Source organism: Cyrtonyx montezumae, unplaced genomic scaffold (genome assembly GCF_038088225.1).
Source record: "Cyrtonyx montezumae isolate F1298 unplaced genomic scaffold, pur_monq_1.0 scaffold_1, whole genome shotgun sequence".
NCBI lineage: Eukaryota > Metazoa > Chordata > Aves > Galliformes > Odontophoridae > Cyrtonyx > Cyrtonyx montezumae.
The window spans coordinates 8,762,336-8,779,371 of record NW_027071825.1 but is presented as its reverse complement, the minus strand read 5'-3'; the positions used below and the strand labels follow the sequence as shown (position 1 = coordinate 8,779,371).

Below are 17,036 nucleotides of genomic sequence, written 5' to 3'. Positions count from 1 at the left end.
TCTGTGGGCGGCTGGGTCTCGCGGGGAAGATGCGCGGCCCCGCACGCCCCTGCAGCATCCTTGCGTGCTGACGTTCCCCGAGAGCGGCGCGGGTCGTTCCCGTGTCCGGTGGGACGCGGTCGCTGGAATCCCCCAGAAATACGCTCCCCACAAATCCTTTGTCCCGTCTCACTCCAAGCGACGGCCCCTTCGGGAGCAGTGGATCTCGGAAACCACCGTTTCCTTCCTCCGTCGTTCTTTAGTGCCCAAGTCCAATTCCCAGGGCTGGAAAGAGCCAGGTCTCGGCAGGGACTGCAGCAGCGCCCAAAGCTCCATTTCAGAGAAGGAGCCACACTGCGACCGACGGAGGACACGAGGAAGTGTTCCCTGAAGGCTGACGCCCGCAGGGCCGGGGCTGTGGGCACTGCCCGGGCTGTCCTCACCCACCTCGTCCCAAGCGGTGCCGGTATGGAGCATTCCTGACCAAGTGCCGCCTTTCCCTGTGCGTTTTTCCCTCCCTAAGGTGCTCCCGTGCCTCTCTGACATTGCTCTCACAGTTGGGATCGCGGGGACTGCTGCCTGGGATATTTGTCCCTCAGCGTCCCTGTGGGTCCGTTGTCCAGGGAGGAGCAGAAACCGTCCTTTGCGAAATAATTGGCTTTGCAAGGAAGGGGAGCAATGCACTGGGGTGGCTGCCCGTGGGGCTGAGCCCTACTTTTAGGCTCTCCATTGCCTGGTGGGGCCCCCAGCACAGCGTCAGATGGAGCTGGAACCTTTTGCCATCAAACTATTGGAATCCCACGTGGATTCTCTGCTGACTCATTAGCACTGAGTTACTGCTGCACTCCTCTTCCAGCAGCAGTCCATCACAGCTCTCACCTTCCAGCTGCTTCACGAATCCTCCTGGAGCCCACAAGCTCAGGGACCTCACTCAGTTGTGACTGCAGCAGTCCGTGCACTCCAAAGAGAAAAGCAGGCACAGAAGGGCATCTCCTCTGCTCGCAAGTGCGCTGAGCTCCCAGGCCAGGTGGGCTGGTGGCTCTCACACCACCTGCGCTCACAAACGTGCCCTGCATGGCTCTGCACCTGTCCTGACTCCTGCTGCAGCACCGCAGCAGGATGAGCCCGGGCCCACCCGCTGGGGACATCGCCAGCCCAGCTCCCATCCCACGGGGACGCGCGTGGCTGCCCCATACCTGCACAGCCCACGGAGGCAATGGGGGCCTGGCTGGGCTGGACTTGAGGGAGGGGTTGGGGGGGGGGGGGGCAGAAACACAGCCGCCTGCATTTATTTTGCCTAACAACAGTGATCTCTCTGTGTATTTTCATTCTGTTTTCCTCGGCTCAGCTGCCTCCTCAATGAAATGTTTCCAAAGCAGCCTGGCTTGGCGGCGCGCCAGCCCCCGGCTGCCAGATGAATGGGCGGAGGAGGAGGGACCCATTCCTCTTCTTGACACGGCGTCGCTGCACAAGAGGCCTCTGTTGACATTAGGACTGGCTGTTCCCACTCTTCCCGAGAGGATCTGCCTGCATCAGCACACAGTGCCGAGGCAGTGGGTTGAACTGCTGACCAGCCGTGGGCTGCAGGGTACTGCGGCGCGTCCTTCTCCGGGGTGGTGGCACAGCCGTGGGCACTGCAGCATCCTCCCCCCAAGATGTCACCAACATAAAGAGCCCTTTGAACCCCGCCAAAGCACTTCTCCTCTATCCCCAGCCCAAAGCTCAGTAGGAGGAGAGGCTTTCTGCTGCTTGAGATGTCTGCAGTGGGGAGAAGGCTCTGCCTGGCTCGGGTGGAAAAGGGGCCGAGCGGCATCGATAAGATGAATTGGTTGTCTCAGCAGCACCGGCAAAATGAGCGAGAGAAGCGGAGCCCGTGAGGCTCGGCCTGCTTTGTTTCAATTACAGCAGCTGCCAGAAGAAGAAAATAACCTTGATACTGATGGCGGAGCAGCAGACAGAGGTGCCCTTGCGGGTGCTGGGAGCAGGTAAAGGAGGAAGGGTGAGGAGGAGGGGGAAGAGAGAGATGGAGCCAGGGAGCAGGGTCCTGTGGGACCTCATAGACTGATTCCAACAACCCTCATCCCCATGGGGAGCAACTTCTGGCCCCTACATTTGGTCTCCCCTTTGCTCCTGCCTCAGGCAGAGGGGAGTTGGAGGGCTGGGGGTGCTGGGCAGAGCTGTGCGGGATGGGCTGGGCTGTGGGGCTGCAGCAGGTGGGGGGGCAAGGTACAGGGCGTAGGGAATGCAAATCTCCACTGGACACTGTTTTATGGGTCCCACGTAGAACCTAAAACCCCTTCCTAAGTCCCAAATTAGGTGTTGTACTAAGGGACAAGGTTTAATGTGGAAGTTTTGGTGGTAGGTGGGCACTTGGACTGGATCATCTTGGAGGTCTCTTCCAGCATTAGCGATTCGACGATTCCTGCACTGGTGGGGAGCCCCAGGGACCTCCACCCTCTTGAAGAAAGGGCACCACAAAGGCCAGACCAGGTAGAGTTCACTTCACAGAGGCTTTATTTGTCTCCTGGATGTCCACTTCGCCCCAGGACCCCCACCCACATCCTCCTCCCAGGGCTGCGGGCCCTGAAGGCAAGCCCCCTGTTCTCTGAGAGGGGACACGGCCACCATCTTGCGGCCACCCACCACCACTGCACATTCCCGTGCGCAGGGTGCAAAGGTTGGGACGCAGGGAGCCGTGTCCTCCTCAGCACTCCCCTCCTCCAGGCTCACCCTGCTCCTCTGGGTGCACCCATGGGTTCCAGTTCCTCTCCTCCAATCCCTGCCCCGCTGCTCCATGCCGTGTCAGCCCGCGGTGACCGGGGACATCCCGGTTTGCACCACGGGCATCATTGAGCACAGAGAGACAGCAGCAGAGGAAGAAGGGGAAAAACTGGGTCTTAGGGCCTAAAGGCCAGCACCTTTGGGTGCCGGAGGAGGATTTTCATCCCTGGTCACTGGGTGGAAGTGTGACCCACGTGGAGGGGACTGTATACCAATGCTGCTTGTGGCCAGCAGCACAAAGCAAGTCCTTCGATGCCTCTGGAAGTGAACCAAGGTGGATTCTGCCCAGATTAGGGATCGTGTCCCTCTGGCATCCACTCCTTGGGATGGAGTCGGCCATGGGCTCCATGGCGGTGGCGAGTGTGGGCAGCAGGTCTGTGGTCTCTGCTGGGCTCTGGAGTTGTCCTGCTGCCAACCATGTGGTGATAAGGATGGAGATGGTTGGGTTGGTGGTGGGCAGGGGTCTCAGACTCCTTCTCCTCCTGTTTGGGAAGTGGGGTCAGGGTCGCAGGGACCTCCGTGGTACTGTTAGCCTAGGGAAAACAACACAAGGGCTGGTGTGTTATGGCTATCTGCCAGGACCCTCGGCAGGGACGTCACGGTCCCGGAATGAAGTCAGGTGATGCAGAGCCCAACCCACGGCCTCTGCAGCCCCATACCTCCTGGGTGCTGTTGGGGTAGAGGGAACAGTTCCCGCAGAAGTCCTTGCGGTGGGTGAAGCGGATGGCAGACTCGACGTAGGGCAGGTGCAGGAAGCTGTAGGGCAGCTGGATGTGGAAGGCCAGGCGGCCACAGCTAGGGCAGAGAGAGGATGGGCTGTGGGGGCGGCCGGGTACCTCAACCCCAGCAATGAGCAACAGCCCCACATCACCCTCCCAACAGAGAGTCCTCCCAACCCCACGTCAGCCTCCCAGATGGGGAGCGCTCCCAGCATCCACTCCAGAGAAAGCAGCTCACCGGTCGTAGACGAGGAAGTCGTCCTTGTCACCTCCCAGCAGCTGCCACACGTCGGGCTCATGGGGCTGCTGCTGGAGGACGGGGATGCCCGGCGGGGCATGGCGCTGCAGCTCCCCAAACATGGCGCGGGACAGCGGGGCCTGCTCGTTGACGATGACGTAGCGGACATCACCCACGCCCTGCTGCCCCAGCCGCTCCCGCAGGGCCCCGAGGCTGTGGGAAGGGGATAGTGAGCGCAGCCACCGTGCCGTGGGCCGAGATGGTGGCGGGGCGGAGGGGGCAGGGCTCACCTGCGAGCCTGCAGGAGGCAGAAGTGTCAGCTGGCCTTCAGCAGGGCCACCACCGTCACCTGCCCCGCCGCTCCCTCCATGGGGTTGGAGCCGTTGATCCGCCACGCTGGGGCCTCACGGCACAGCCGGCTGCTGTTGGTGGCGTTGGAGGCCACGGCCAGCCCCAGGCAGGAGGCCAGCACCAGCAGCAGCGGCCCCATCCCGGCACCGGGGTTGAGCTGCGGGGGATGGAGCTCAGTGTCTCCATGCTCTGCCTCCCCCCAGACCCATGCTGTGTTTCTGCCCCCAAAACCTGGGTTGGTTTTGGAAGCCATGTCACCACGGCCGCAGTGATAGGGATGGTTTAACCTTGAGGCCACCTTGAAGGTCCTGTTGTCCCACCAAGTGCTTTGGGGTGCACAGACCCTTAGCCCCAATACCCTAAGCATTCACCCAATGCCCCATCCATCCCACTGCCCCGCAGCCCTTCCCATCCTGCGGTGAGCCCCCTCCCAGCACATCCAATGGATGGGGGGGGGGGGGAAGGAGGGGGGGAGGACACAGGGCACCCATCAGGGAGCTGGTGGGAAGGATGAGCCCCAAGCCAACCCTCTCCCCCATGGGAAGGAGCCCTCAGTACCGCACTCCTCACTGCTGTCCTCCAGTCGGACCTCGCTCTGCTCCGGGCAGTGCCCAGCTGACCCTTGGCTCCCTTTTATCTGCTGATCATTCTCTCCGCCCAGGAGGAGGAGGAGAAGCGCTCCCCATCCACCACTGCCCGCCTGGGGACAGCAACAAGGCCGCCTCTGTCCCCATTGAGGCCCCGAGCTGTGCTGGGACAAAGCGGTGCCTGGTGCTCGGGGAAGAGCCGGGCACACGGCCCTACAGCCGCGTCACTCCAGGCAGGGGTGGGTGGCAGTGCCAAGGCTATGGCTCTCCCATCCGGGACCACAGCATCCCCCAAATCCGTGCCCTGCATCTTTGGGTGCCGCCCCGCTGTGCAGTGCCACGCTTTGCACTCGGGGCTGCCAGAATCCCCCTGTCCTCCTGCCCCGCCCCGCACCCATGCACTGCGATGGCCTAAGGAGCAGGGGGACCTCCCCCCAAAAAAACCCCATATTGGCCCCGCACGGACATCTCCACAAATATTTGAGCAGCTTATCGCTCCGGGAATCTGTACCAAAACACGATAAGCCGGGGAAGGGCAGCAGCCATAAACCGAGCGGGGACAGCAATGTGGGAACATCGAGAACCGCGCCGGAAAAAGGGGGGCGGGGGGGGAACGGGGCCCCAAAGGAGGACAGCGGGCAATGGGGCGGCCAGGGCACCGCGGGGCTGGGAGGAGGGACGGCGGAGCGATCCCACCCCACCGCACCGCCCCCAGAGCCGCTCGGGGCGGGCCCGGCCCGGCGTGCCCCGCGCTCGGCGTGCCCGGAGCCCGGTGAGCCGCGGGGATGTGGTTGGAGCGGGGAGTGGGAGCTCAACCCCGGGGCTGCGGGCTGCCGTGTCCGCGCTGCTCCGTGGCTTTCACCCCGCGTGGATTTAGGGCGAGGTCCCCGCGCCGCTGCGGGAGCTCTGCGCCGGGGTTACTGCGGGGCGGGGCGCTTTGGGATGCAGCCGCCTCGCGCGCCCCATTCTGCCCTTGGCGTACAGGGTTGTCCCCGTCCCTGTCCTAAACGTCGCCTCGAGGGACGCGTGGGGCTGCACCCAAGGCCGAGGGAGGCAGGAGAGCAAAAGGAAACCCAAAGGGTCATGGGGACGGCGGTGTCTTCGGGCAGTCCCTTGCGGCTGGAGGGCGTTTCAGAGACACTTGTCTGCGTGCACGCATTGGGGTCTGTGCAGAACGGGGGCACTCCCGCAGGCTAGTGACCCCCCCCCCTCTTTGACCTCACCGTCTCCCCTGCAGGATGAGCGGCCATGGCCGCCTCGCTGAGCCGTCCGTGCTTCCTATCCCTCCACGTGCCCTACGGGCAGGGCTGCGCTCAGGACCTGGCTGCCGCTTTCCGCTTCCAGCCCGTGGCCGTGCGGGAGACGCCGCGTGTGAGGCAGCTGGCACTGCGCCGGGGCAACGTCGTCTTCCTCCTCAACCAGCGCCTGGCTCCGGCCGGCGTCTCCAACCGCGATTTCCTTTACGACGTGGATCCCCGTCCCACCCTGGGCACGGCCTCCAACCTCTGCCTGGAGGTGGATGACGTGCCGGGGCTGTGCGAGCAGCTGCAGAGCCGGGGCTGCACCCTGCCCGTGCCCCCCACCGAGCTGAGGGATGAGCACGGCTCCGTCACCTACGGCGTGGTGAGCTCCGTCGTGGGCAACATCAGCCACACGCTGCTGGACCGCTCCCGCTACCGGGGGCCCTTCCTGCCCGGCTTCCAGCCCGTACGGGGAGCACCCTCAGGAGATGGGGTGGAGATTTCCCACTTCGACCACATCACCTACGTGTGCCCGCGGGGCGGCACGCAGGAAGCTCTGGACTGGTACCGGCGCTGCTTCGGCTTTCGGCACTTCTCGCTGAGCCCACGGCAGCAGCCAGCACGGGGCTTTGTGCTGGGTGGGCACGGGGCCGGCATGCTCCTCCGCGCCCTGCAGAGCGCCCAGGGCTGCGGCTGCAAGCTCGTCCTTGCCGAGTCGCTTTCTGAGTCCATCCCGAACCAAGTGGACACCTTCCTGGAGCAGCACGGTGGGGCCGGCATCCAGCACGTGGGTCTGCGCACGCCTGACATCGTGTCAGCCACCAGAGCCCTGCAGCGGGCGGGCGTGCGGTTCCTCACACCTCCTGCTGCCTACTACAGCCAGGGGGGGAAGGAGGAGGAGGTGCGGGGTGCCGGGCAGGATGCCCGCGTGCTGGCAGAGCTGGGCATCCTGCTGGACACCGCCGTGCACGGGGACAGCGGGCAGCTGGGCAGGGGTGCTGAGGTAAGGCCTGCACAGAGTTACCTGATGCAGATCTTCACCCATCCCATCTTCTCGGAGGAGACCTTCTTCCTGGAGCTCATAGAGCGACACGGAGCTCCTGGCTTTGGGGAAGGCAACATACGGGCGTTGTGGAAAGCTGTGCAGGTCTATATGGACCAGAGGCAGTAGAGATGCAGCTTCCCTCCTCTCCATCCCCTGGGGACCCCCCCGGGACAATACACCACAGAAACACCACCAGATGGCCACGGCCTGAGCAGCACGGTCCAAGGCTCTCAACCCAGACACCACTCCAGTGCTGCAACACAGTGCTTGGGGCCATGAGCAGCCCCCAGCATGGAGAGGGGTTTCTCTCCCTCCCTGAACTGCCATTACCCAGATGTGAAGGACCTTCTGCATTGATTTAACCTGAATCGAATGAAAGCTGTGCCTGCAGCACAGCTGAGGACACTGCTGACACTGCCACAACCCCATTGTGGGGGACAAGGAGGGCACTACAGCTGCTGGCTGCTCACCAGCAGTCACCAACAGGGCAAGTGACTGCCTCTTCATCACCTAAATTAAAGAATTAACCTGGAAGAAGTGCTGTGGGATTATTTCTCCTCCTATTTTAAGATTTGTCAGGGTGAGGACAAGAGGACGCTTTCCTTTTTCTTCAGAGCACCCCAACACCACAGGGCATCCCACACAGCAGGGCTGGCACCTCCTGTTAGCACTGAGCACTAGTAACCCAGAGACCACTGCACTGCTTTCCCAGCCCAGGCACGAGCATCCTCCCCGCCACCTTTGTGGCAGGGCTGCAATGGAAGCAGAAAGTCACTTCAAGGGAAAAATAATGAAGAAAAAAAGAGACCCTCCTTCAGAGATTTATTAAAAAGCCCATGGCTCACATTCAGCAAAAAGAAACATAAAAATGGCTATAGGAATACAGGAGTGAGGGTACAACAGCACCACAGTCACTGGCTGCTGGCTGATGCTCAGGCATGTGTGTGATGGGAACACGGCCACATCCTTCCTGCTGCCAGAGAAGCCTCACAGCCAGGCCGAGTAACCCCGTGCCCAGGGCAGGGGAGCGAGCCCAGCTCCAGCTCACATCCAGCACCGCACCAGCCCCTTGTGTAGCGTGCCTCTGTAGCTGCACTGGGGAAGGCGGTGATGTGCTGATGGCTGTGGTGCTGGAAGAAGGCACAGCAATCGCTATAGGGCCTGCAGCTATAGGGGACCTGCAGCTGCCCCATGTAGGACTCACCGCAGCACAGGACCTGCTGCTGTCGGATGCCAAAGATGCCATCACAGTGGGGTCGGAGCCCGGAGGAAGGTGCGCAGGGAGAGCTGCATCCCTGTGGGGGTGCTGCCTGCTGCCCCCAGCTTCGACCCCCGCTTCCGCTTAGAGCCCTGCAGGAGAGATGCTGGGAGTGAGCCAATCCACGAGGGCCCCAGGGACCCCTCCGGGTCATCAGTGGTGGGGAGGGTCCCTTGTATTGAGGGAACCATGGGCAGAGCCAGCCAGGCACATCTCTGTGCTCCAGGCTGGGGAGCTCCCTGTGCAGCCCCAAGTCCTAGCGGCTTCAGCACAGCACAGGGCAGCTCTATGCACACTGCTCACCTTGGCAAAGCTGCTCTGCTCCCCACACTGAGTCTCCCTCACCTTCAGCACCTGAAAGGAGCAAGAGAATGCCCAGAAATTGATAGGACTCTGGTTCCCGAGCTGGGTTGGCCCCACAGCAGCTGGGGGGGGATGCCAGGGGCACTGCCAACACCTCAGGAAGACGGAGGGGAGCAGGACACATCCCAGGTTCCCCCAGTACCTTCTTCATAGCAGTGGACACAGCTGAGGCACGGAATTCCTCCTTTGTCACCCAGCGGGATGGGGATGAGGCAGTGTCCAGGGCCACATCCCCATCCAGGCACAATGAGTAGACTGCATACGTTTGGTGAATGTGTGAGAAGATGTGCACAACCTACAAGGGGATGGGAATACACCGAGATAAGCAGTGTGCAGGGCTTGAAAAGGGTGACACGAGGGAACGGGGACTCTTCCTCTGTGTTTCAACCCCCATAGCACAGCACACAGTGCTCGGTTCCACACTCACCTCTCCAACAAAGCACAAACTCTGTGTCTCCAGAGGCCGCCCCATCCACGCCCGCAGGTGGTCAGCCAGCACCTCCTTCTGCTGCTCCTCTTGCAGGCCTGGAGCCAGTGGGAGGCTGGGGAACTCCCAGAGCCCAGCCAGGAGCCCTGTGAGAGGGCAGAACAGGGGTGTGAGCTGGGGGTGCCGTGCCCCATCGCAGTTTAGGAGACTCCTTTCTGCACCCCAGGAGCAAGTGCCATCCTACCACTCTATCCCAGCACCATTCAGCCCCTGCACCATGTTCCCACCTGGCCCCGTACCTGAGCTGGGTCTCTGCACAATGAGGTACTCGGGGGCCCCAAGGCGGCCCCTCCGCTCCAGCACACACGTGGCCGTCCGCTCCACCCGTGGCTGCTTCTTCACTGCTTTGCGGGGGAAGTTGGTGACCCCCAGGCTGCTGTCCCACGGCTCAGCAGCGGGGGGGCACAAGGGACAGTCCCCAGCCCCTGCAAACACCAATACAATAGTCACAGCAGAGCCCACATGCAGAGCTGCCACAGGGACCAACCCAAGTGCTCACCACAGTCTTCAACATCAGGCACCGGGGTGGACTTTGCAAACAGTTTCTGAGAGGCAGAGGCCAGCTCCTTCTCCACCTGTGCAGGGCAACAACACATCCACCCACATCTTCACACACAGAAACACCCAGAGCTGGCACCAGGTGAGAATGTAAGGCAGAGTACTCATCCAAGTGCTTGCTTGATGCTTCAGAGGAGGCTTGAGGGACCTTCTGTCACCTCCACAGGGACAGCTAGAGGCCACCACCACAAGCAGACTATCAAAGGATGGGTTTGGGGGCTGTTCTTACCCTGTGCCGTGTGCGGCAGTGCTCCTTCACTGGGCATTCCCCACACAGTGGGGATTTGGGTGTGCACACAGTTGCCCCCAGCTCCATCAGGGCTTGGTTGAAGTCCCCCGGGCGGCTCCTGTCCACCAGGGCATCGGCCATGTTCCTGAGAGAGGTGGCTGTGAGCGACGTAGGGTTCTGCACGCAGACATCCCACAACCTCAGCTTGCCTCCTGAGCCTGTGACACCCACGAGCCCTAAAGCTCCTGCTCCTCCAGCCTCCCCCCTTCAGCTGAGCTCCTCACAGCTCCTAAACAATCCTGCCCACAGCCACCAATACACAATCACAGCCACCACCAGCGCAGCTCCCCTCACCAGAGGCAGTCGGTGACAGCCAGGCTGCTGGTGTCAGCACCGATGCACCGCAGGCGGCACAGCACACGGATCACATTCCCATCCAGAACACCGGTAGCCTGAGGTAGGGAACAGGGATCAGCAAACTGGGAGGTGCTGGTGAGGAGCAGAGAGGTGGCGGTGACGGGAGACACAACCCCTCCAGACATCTCTCACCTGTCCAAATGAGATGGAAGCAATGGCTCCTGCAGTGTACCGGCCCACTCCTGGCAGCAGCTTCTGCAGGTCCTTGGCTGTCCTGGGCATGCGGCCAGACAGCTCCGACACCACCTGCACACAGGGCAGCCAGCATCAGCCAAGCAGACACAGTCTGTACACACGATAAGGAGGGTGCCCAGCCTCCATGGCCCTGTGCAACCAGCTCAGCCCCAGCGAGGCAGAGCAGGCGTGAGCTAGCAGCCACCTACGGAGCACAGAGAGCTTAGGAAATGCCTCCAGCACCTTCCTTGCTGCCTCCTGCAGGCGCTTTCCTCGGGAGTAGTAGCCAAGTCCTGCCCACAGCTCGTTCACCTCCTGCCCCACAAGGCACAGTGTTAGGAAGTCAGGAAAGCAGTGAAAGCAGTAGCTGGCCCCACACTGCTCACCTCTAGCGATGCTGCTGCCAGCGCCTGCAGCGTTGGCCACTTCTGTAAGAAAGAGGTAACAAGTTAGGGACGAGGACAGCCACGCTCTGCAGACAGGAGTCTGCCACGGGCAGGGAGCAAAGCCTCCAAAGCAGATTTGAGGGCACTGCATAAGGAGCAGTCACCTGCATCCAGCGGTTGTAGTAGTCAATCACCGTGGCCACTTGTGTCTGCTGGAGCATGATCTCAGACACCCACACTGCCAGGAGCACGGAGGGATCAGGGCAGAGGTACCAATGCCAACTCTCATAGCATGCACCCCAGTCACCGTGGTACTGATTCCAAGAGGCACAGCAGTCTCTAACCCAGCAGACCCCTCATCCCCACGGGGTCTCTCTCAGGCCCAAAGTTGCCTCTCAGACGCCATCAGGGGCAGAAACAGCACTAAAACCACAGCCACACAGCCCTCACGAGGCTGTGTGGTACTCCCGTGTCAGGCAGCAATACATGGGGCACAGCCAGCCCTGCTCCTCACCTGCATATGCCCGCCTGTCAGCATCTGGCTCAGCTGCAGCCTGAAAGGGAATAAAGTGGAGTATGAGAGACAAGGGAACACAGCATCCCACCGCAAGGGGACCCGCACACAACATAAAATTGGTCACGCCGCAGCACTCCCGCCTGTCCTTACCAGTGTCCTCCAGGGAAGGTCCCGCCGGCTCTTGTCGTACCAGGTGAGCAGGCGGCTGCGCAGAGCATCGATTTCCATGGGGTCACCGAAGAGATGCAGCGCAGGCAGTCGAGCGGGGTCCCCTACCGGGAGAGCGGCACGGGGTCCGGTCACGGCACGCGCTGCGAGCGCGGAGCGGGACCGCGGGGCTACCCGAGCCCGACCCCACAAACTCCCCGCCCACAAGCACCTCCACGGAGCGATGCGCCCTTCCTGCTGTCCCCCACGGTCGGAGCTGCGCTGACGCTCCCCCTCCGCCGCAGTCCCCGGGCGGCGGCCGCCCGCAGCCGGCTCATGGCTGGGAACCGCGGGGCGCACGTGAGCTTTTCCCGGGGAAACGTTTCCCTTCCAGGGAACGCCCCGCCTCTTTCGTGGGGACAAATCAGAGCGGGCGGCGCGGTCCCGCCTTCCACTCCTGAGCCAATCGCAGCGCGGTGTGAAGTGAGCGGATTCGCCCCTCCCTTCAGGAGAACACGGGAGGGGGCGGGACCTGAGGGCGCATAGGAGCCAATCAGCTTTCCCCGCCTCTTCTTCCGCCAATCACGCGGCAGCACGAGAAGGCCCCGGAGGGGCTGCCCGCGTTAAACGCCTCTTTTAATGGAAAGAGGAATTTCAGCGGAAACGGGGTTTTGAAAAGCAGGAAAAAAATCGCAATAAGCCACCAATGCCGGGGCCGCCTCCGAAGGTCGGATAGTGCGAGACCCGGGGCCGAGCGGGGTGAGCGCTGGAAGCGGGCAGGCGCGGGGCAGCTCGGCGCGGAAGGCCCCGGTGCGGCGCGGGAGGTGGGGGAGCGGCGGCCATGGCGCGGGGTCGCGTTCCGGTGGTGGACGTGCAGAGCGACAACTTCACGGAGCTGTGGCCCTCCATGGTGCTGGCGCTGCGCACCGCCACCTTCATCGCTGTGGACACGGTGAGATGGGGGCGGGGCGGAGCTCCAGGAAGCGGCAGCGCGGCCGGGCCGTGCCGCTCAGCGTCGTTTTCCCGCAGGAGCTGAGCGGCCTGGGCACCAGGAAGGCGCTGCTGAGCCCGTGAGTGCCCGCAGGGTTGGGGGTCGGGGCGGGGCCGGCTCTCCGCCCTCCGGTTGTGGTTGTGGGGAGCACGGAGGGGTCGGTTCCCCGGGCCCGGGCCGTCTCAGCGGTTGTGTGTCCGGTAGGTGCATAGATGAGCGCTACAAAGCCGTCTGCAACGCCGCTCGGACGCGCTCGGTTCTGTCTCTCGGTATTGCTTGCTTCAAACAGCTCCCGGAGAAGGTAACGGCAGCTCCCTGGGAGCGTGGGCTGAAGTGGGGGGATACATCCGGTCCCTGTCACCCCCGGCTCCCGGCACTGGTTGTGATCCTGTCGTTCCACAGTCCGAGAACGCGTTCCTCTGCCAAATCTACAACCTGACGCTGCTGTGCACAGAGGATTACATCGTCGAGCCACAGTCGGTGCAGTTCCTGGTGCAGCACGGCTTTGACTTCAATAAGCAGTACTCCCAGGGGATCCCCTACCACAAGGGCAACGACAAGGTACAGAATCGTTGCCTCGTCCTTCCTGTGAATCCAGGCCCTCATTCATCTCAGCTTGCTGTGCTCCAAGCTGCGTTCCCCTGCAGCCTCTGGCACCCAGCTGCTGTGTGAAGAGGGGCTCATGTTGGGAACCAGAGTGCAGCGCAGCCCTTTCTCCTTCCTGTTGTTTTTCATCACTTGTTGCAGCTGCTTCTCCAACTACGTGGGCGTCTCCTTGGTCAGAGCATGGCAAATCTGTATGTGATGTTCTGCTGTAACGAGCTCTGACTTTCTATTGCACCAGAAAGGCTCATTGTGTTGAGACTTGTTGAATAATTGTTCTTTTAGGGCAACGAGAGCCAGAGCCAGAGCGTTCGGACTTTTTTCCTGGAACTCATACGAGCAAAGAAGCCTCTCATCCTCCACAACGGCCTGATTGATCTCGTCTTCTTGTACCAGTGCTTCTATGCTCATCTTCCAGACAGCCTTGGCACCTTCACCTCTGATCTCTCAGAAATGTTTCCAGCAGGAATATATGACACCAAGTATGCTTCAGAGTTTGAGACCCGCTTTGTTGCGTCCTACTTGGAATATGCTTACAAGAAGTGGTGAGTGGCACACTGCTGCTTAAAGCACTGGGACAAAAGGACAAGGGAGTCAGTGCTTGGTTTCTTTTTCCAGGCACAGGATGCAAGTCTTTGTATTGTCCCAGTGGCCAAAGAAAGGTGCTTTTTTGTGCTTCCCAGTTCTAGGCTGGGTGCTGGGTAGGTGAAGGTGCATCTTGTAATCTGCTCTGTTCAGAGGGCAGCAGCGGAAGGATTTCAGTCTTCTGCTGGCAGTAGTTTAACCTCATTTAACTGAAAATTGACTCACTGCACATCTGAGCTGCAGCATTGCCACAGGGACATTAGCAGGTTCACCCTTAAAACTCAGCTAGAGAGCAGGGCTGTATCTGCAGAACCTGCTAGCTATGACAGCTTTGTAAAGGACAGTGCAGTTGAAGAGAGGGTGCACGTGCACTTCCAGGTGCTGACCAGCTCTGCATGCGTGACCCTTCCTTGCCCAGCTACAATTCCCAGCTGAGGGTTGTGCTCTTGTTCCTCAGCCTCCTGCCTTGCTTCCTGTCCTCAGCTCCTCAGGGTGCCTTTCAGCAGCTGTGTCAGTCTGGCTTCTGGTTCTGTTCTTGCTGCACAATCTATACAAGACCCTGGTAGTGATACGGCCACTTAAATCTGTTAAGCCAAAGTCGCAGTGTGCACAGAAATGGTATTTTTAGTGACTGTTTTGCATCAAGAAATACCATTTTGACATATCCAGGAATGTTCCAGGTGGCCGTTCTCAGGCACGAGAATATTTTACTCTGACAGGATGAAAATACTTTTAAAACTGCCCTCCTAATGTTTGAACCCACAGTTTTAGTTACGATGTCTTCGGAAGCTGTTAGGCCTTTTAGGCAGCTGCTAGGACAAAACAGTTCTTGCTTTTTCTTGAGATAGAAAGCATTTCTTTGTCTGCATTGCCCAGGTTTGCTCTGTCTGGGTTGTGGTTGCTAGGTACACTGACACCTCACTCCAGGCATTTCCTCTGTCCAGTAGTAGTATCATAACTAACACACGTCTTAGCTTGCTGTTAAGCATTAAGGGCTCTTTCTTTAACGCCACAAAAGACACTGATGTCTCTGCCTGTATTTAGGCATACAAGAAGCTAATGTTTACATCAGCACAGAAATGGCTACTCATGAAAGTTCTGTTCCCTGGACTGTCTTTGCAGCAGGCTGTCAAACTGAAGCTAGAGCTCAAGAGCAAGGAATGAGAGGAGCTGAGAGTTGTTGCAAAGCAGCATGTTTGTTCCAGCTCCGTGCTGGGGTACCTTTGGTGAGTTAACCACAGTAACTGTGTACTCTTGTGTGTTCCAGCAAACGTGAGAACAGCAAGCTGAAGGACTCCAGCAGCCAGCACATCTCCGTTGAGTTCTGCAGCTACCCTGCCAGCATGTCACACTACATCGACTATCGCCACTGCTCTCTGGAAGAAGCAAACCACAGCAAGGGAGAGGCAAATAAGGTGCCTGTATGTGAGAAATTCTCGGTAAGTAGCATGGATCCCTGCTGCCTACCTGGCCCCATGGAGAAAGCCACGTGTGGCCAGAGCAGGAAGTAGAAGGAAAGCACCTGGGAGGTTCCATTTGTTTGCTTCACAGTACTTTCAATTTTCAGGTGACTTTGAAACTGAAAAGGCTCATGCTCTGTTCTGAGGTAGCACATTTCACAGTTTATGTTTGAGGCCAAGATTAAAAAAAAAGAGATTATACAAACCTAAATAGAGAACTAGTATGTATTTTAGCACTCCTTGCTGTCTTGGAAGGGCTTTAGGTTCTAAATGTGCTTGGCTTGCCTTCCAAGAAAGTAGTACTTCTTTCCTCCCCCATGCTTCAGTTAGATATAGAACATATTACCTGTCTGCAGCTTCTGGAATCATAACATGGTGTGATCCACAGTATCTCAAGTTCTGGCGCTGCTACACAGGTCATTGAGGAGCCCACCTGATTTCACATGCTTCAGGGGAGAAAGGAGTTCTAGGTGATGCTGCACATCATTGTCACACAGCATCAATTAGGAAAACCTCAGGAGCTTTCTCATCAAACTTGCGACTCAAAGTTCCTCAGAGCCTTGGTTGGTCACTTTTGAGTATGGCTAAGGACAGTGGTTACAGAATCCCCTCAGGCTCTCGCAATTCCAGTGCTTGACCACTCATTGTGAGAAATAACTTCTTGGATGTCTAGTCAGAATTTCCCGTTAACATTTCACCTGTGCTCTTCTGAAAAGAGTTTAGCTCCATCTTTTCTTCTTTAGGTAGCTGAAGTCCAGCAACTAGCTCTGTCCCATGCCTTTAAGCTCATCTTTTCCAAGTGGGAACAAACCCAAGGACTTCCTTAGCTTTGCACTGTGTACACTCCGTGCAGTTTATCAGTGCCTTTCTTGTGCTTTGGTGCCGTAGCTGGATACAGTGCTTCAGATACAGCCTCAGAAGCCTTCAGTTGAGGGGAATAATTAGCTGTGCTCCAAGTCACGGTGATAGGCTTTGCTCTTTACTGGGAGGCTGGTGGCTACAGAGTTCTCTTTTTCTCCCTAGGCCTATGGCTGGTGTCCAAACGGAGTGAAGTGTCCGCAGTCTCATAACATTGACCTCATAATTGATGAGGATGATAAGCTCTGTGAGAAGGCGAAGAAGCGGAAACAAAGACGGAAGCGTCGGAAAAATGCAGAAGAACCTGAAAAGGCATTAGAGCAGGAGAGCTCAGGGAAAGAAACGGAACTGATTCCCAATGGGGAGGAGGAGCCACCACAAAAACAGAGCTGCTACGAACCTGCCCGCACTGCTGGCAGGCCACTGGAGGAGGAAGACTCCGCTGCTATGGAACCAGAGGGCGGCTCAGACACCAGTGCGCACGGTGGAAGGCGGGAAGAGGATCTGGGGAGCACTGAAGAAACTGCTGCCCTGAGCCTTTCCACCAAGGGGAACGCCCATGACAGTGACCGAGTGGAAGGGGAGTCAGAGGTCCTCGCTGGAACAATCTCAGCCAATCATCCAGGCATCCCTGAGACTGAAGCGGCACGTGCTGGAGGAAAACAAAATGCATCCCAGGGGCCATCTTCACAAGTGGGAACCCACCGAGCTGGCTTTGATGCCTTCATGACTGGCTACGTCATGGCTTATGTCTGGATGCTGAAGAAACGGAAAAGCACAGACACTGATGCAGAGCCATGGTGTCCGGACTGTCATAACAAGCTGTACCTCAGTGGGAAATCAGTACCTCTTCAAATAGTGAAAAGCTCATTTTCTAAGTCTTCCACAGCTCACAACCAGAAGATGAAGTTGGTCTGGGCCAGTGGATAGAGCTAGGAGACTCCTCACTGAACTGGGTGTTTTTCCCTGGGGAACAAGTTTCCTGTCCTCCATTTTAACCCGTGACCAATTAAATTGCTCTTAATTGGAGTTCCTTCTGGTGTTCCGTAGCTGGACTGTGAA

At 59.2% G+C, this 17,036-nt stretch overlaps 4 protein-coding genes across 4 annotated transcripts; 2 read left to right on the top strand and 2 right to left on the bottom strand.

The window, feature by feature from the left end:
• Positions 1-2,480: 2,480 nt before the first annotated feature.
• LOC136050718 (selenoprotein Pb-like) lies at positions 2,481-4,734 on the bottom strand. The gene is made up of 5 exons (XM_065739774.1): positions 4,639-4,734; positions 4,008-4,225; positions 3,718-3,930; positions 3,420-3,555; positions 2,481-3,293 (listed from the first exon to the last, which is right to left on the bottom strand). Exons 2-5 carry the CDS (start codon positions 4,205-4,207, stop codon positions 3,051-3,053), a joined length of 792 nt encoding a protein of 263 aa, XP_065595846.1. The 5' UTR covers positions 4,208-4,225; positions 4,639-4,734; the 3' UTR covers positions 2,481-3,050.
• Positions 4,735-5,889: 1,155 nt separating this feature from the next.
• HPDL (4-hydroxyphenylpyruvate dioxygenase like) lies at positions 5,890-7,466 on the top strand. The gene has a single exon (XM_065740125.1). The coding sequence runs from the start codon at positions 5,904-5,906 to the stop codon at positions 7,065-7,067; it is 1,164 nt and encodes a 387-aa protein (XP_065596197.1). The 5' UTR covers positions 5,890-5,903; the 3' UTR covers positions 7,068-7,466.
• Positions 7,467-7,754: 288 nt separating this feature from the next.
• On the bottom strand, positions 7,755-11,859 carry MUTYH (mutY DNA glycosylase). The gene is given in 15 exon segments (XM_065739760.1): positions 7,755-8,291; positions 8,503-8,553; positions 8,705-8,857; positions 8,990-9,135; positions 9,289-9,474; positions 9,549-9,624; positions 9,837-9,981; positions 10,191-10,349; positions 10,351-10,499; positions 10,671-10,742; positions 10,814-10,855; positions 10,978-11,051; positions 11,328-11,367; positions 11,481-11,602; positions 11,710-11,859. Coding segments are annotated over 15 exon segments (1,626 nt in total). The 5' UTR covers positions 11,816-11,859; the 3' UTR covers positions 7,755-8,186.
• A 459-nt stretch (positions 11,860-12,318) lies between these two features.
• On the top strand, positions 12,319-16,937 carry TOE1 (target of EGR1, exonuclease). The gene is made up of 7 exons (XM_065739749.1): positions 12,319-12,429; positions 12,507-12,547; positions 12,673-12,769; positions 12,871-13,029; positions 13,357-13,616; positions 14,924-15,095; positions 16,140-16,937. The coding sequence occupies exons 1-7, from the start codon at positions 12,319-12,321 to the stop codon at positions 16,902-16,904; spliced, it is 1,605 nt and encodes a 534-aa protein (XP_065595821.1). The 3' UTR covers positions 16,905-16,937.
• The last annotated feature ends 99 nt before the right edge of the window (positions 16,938-17,036 follow it).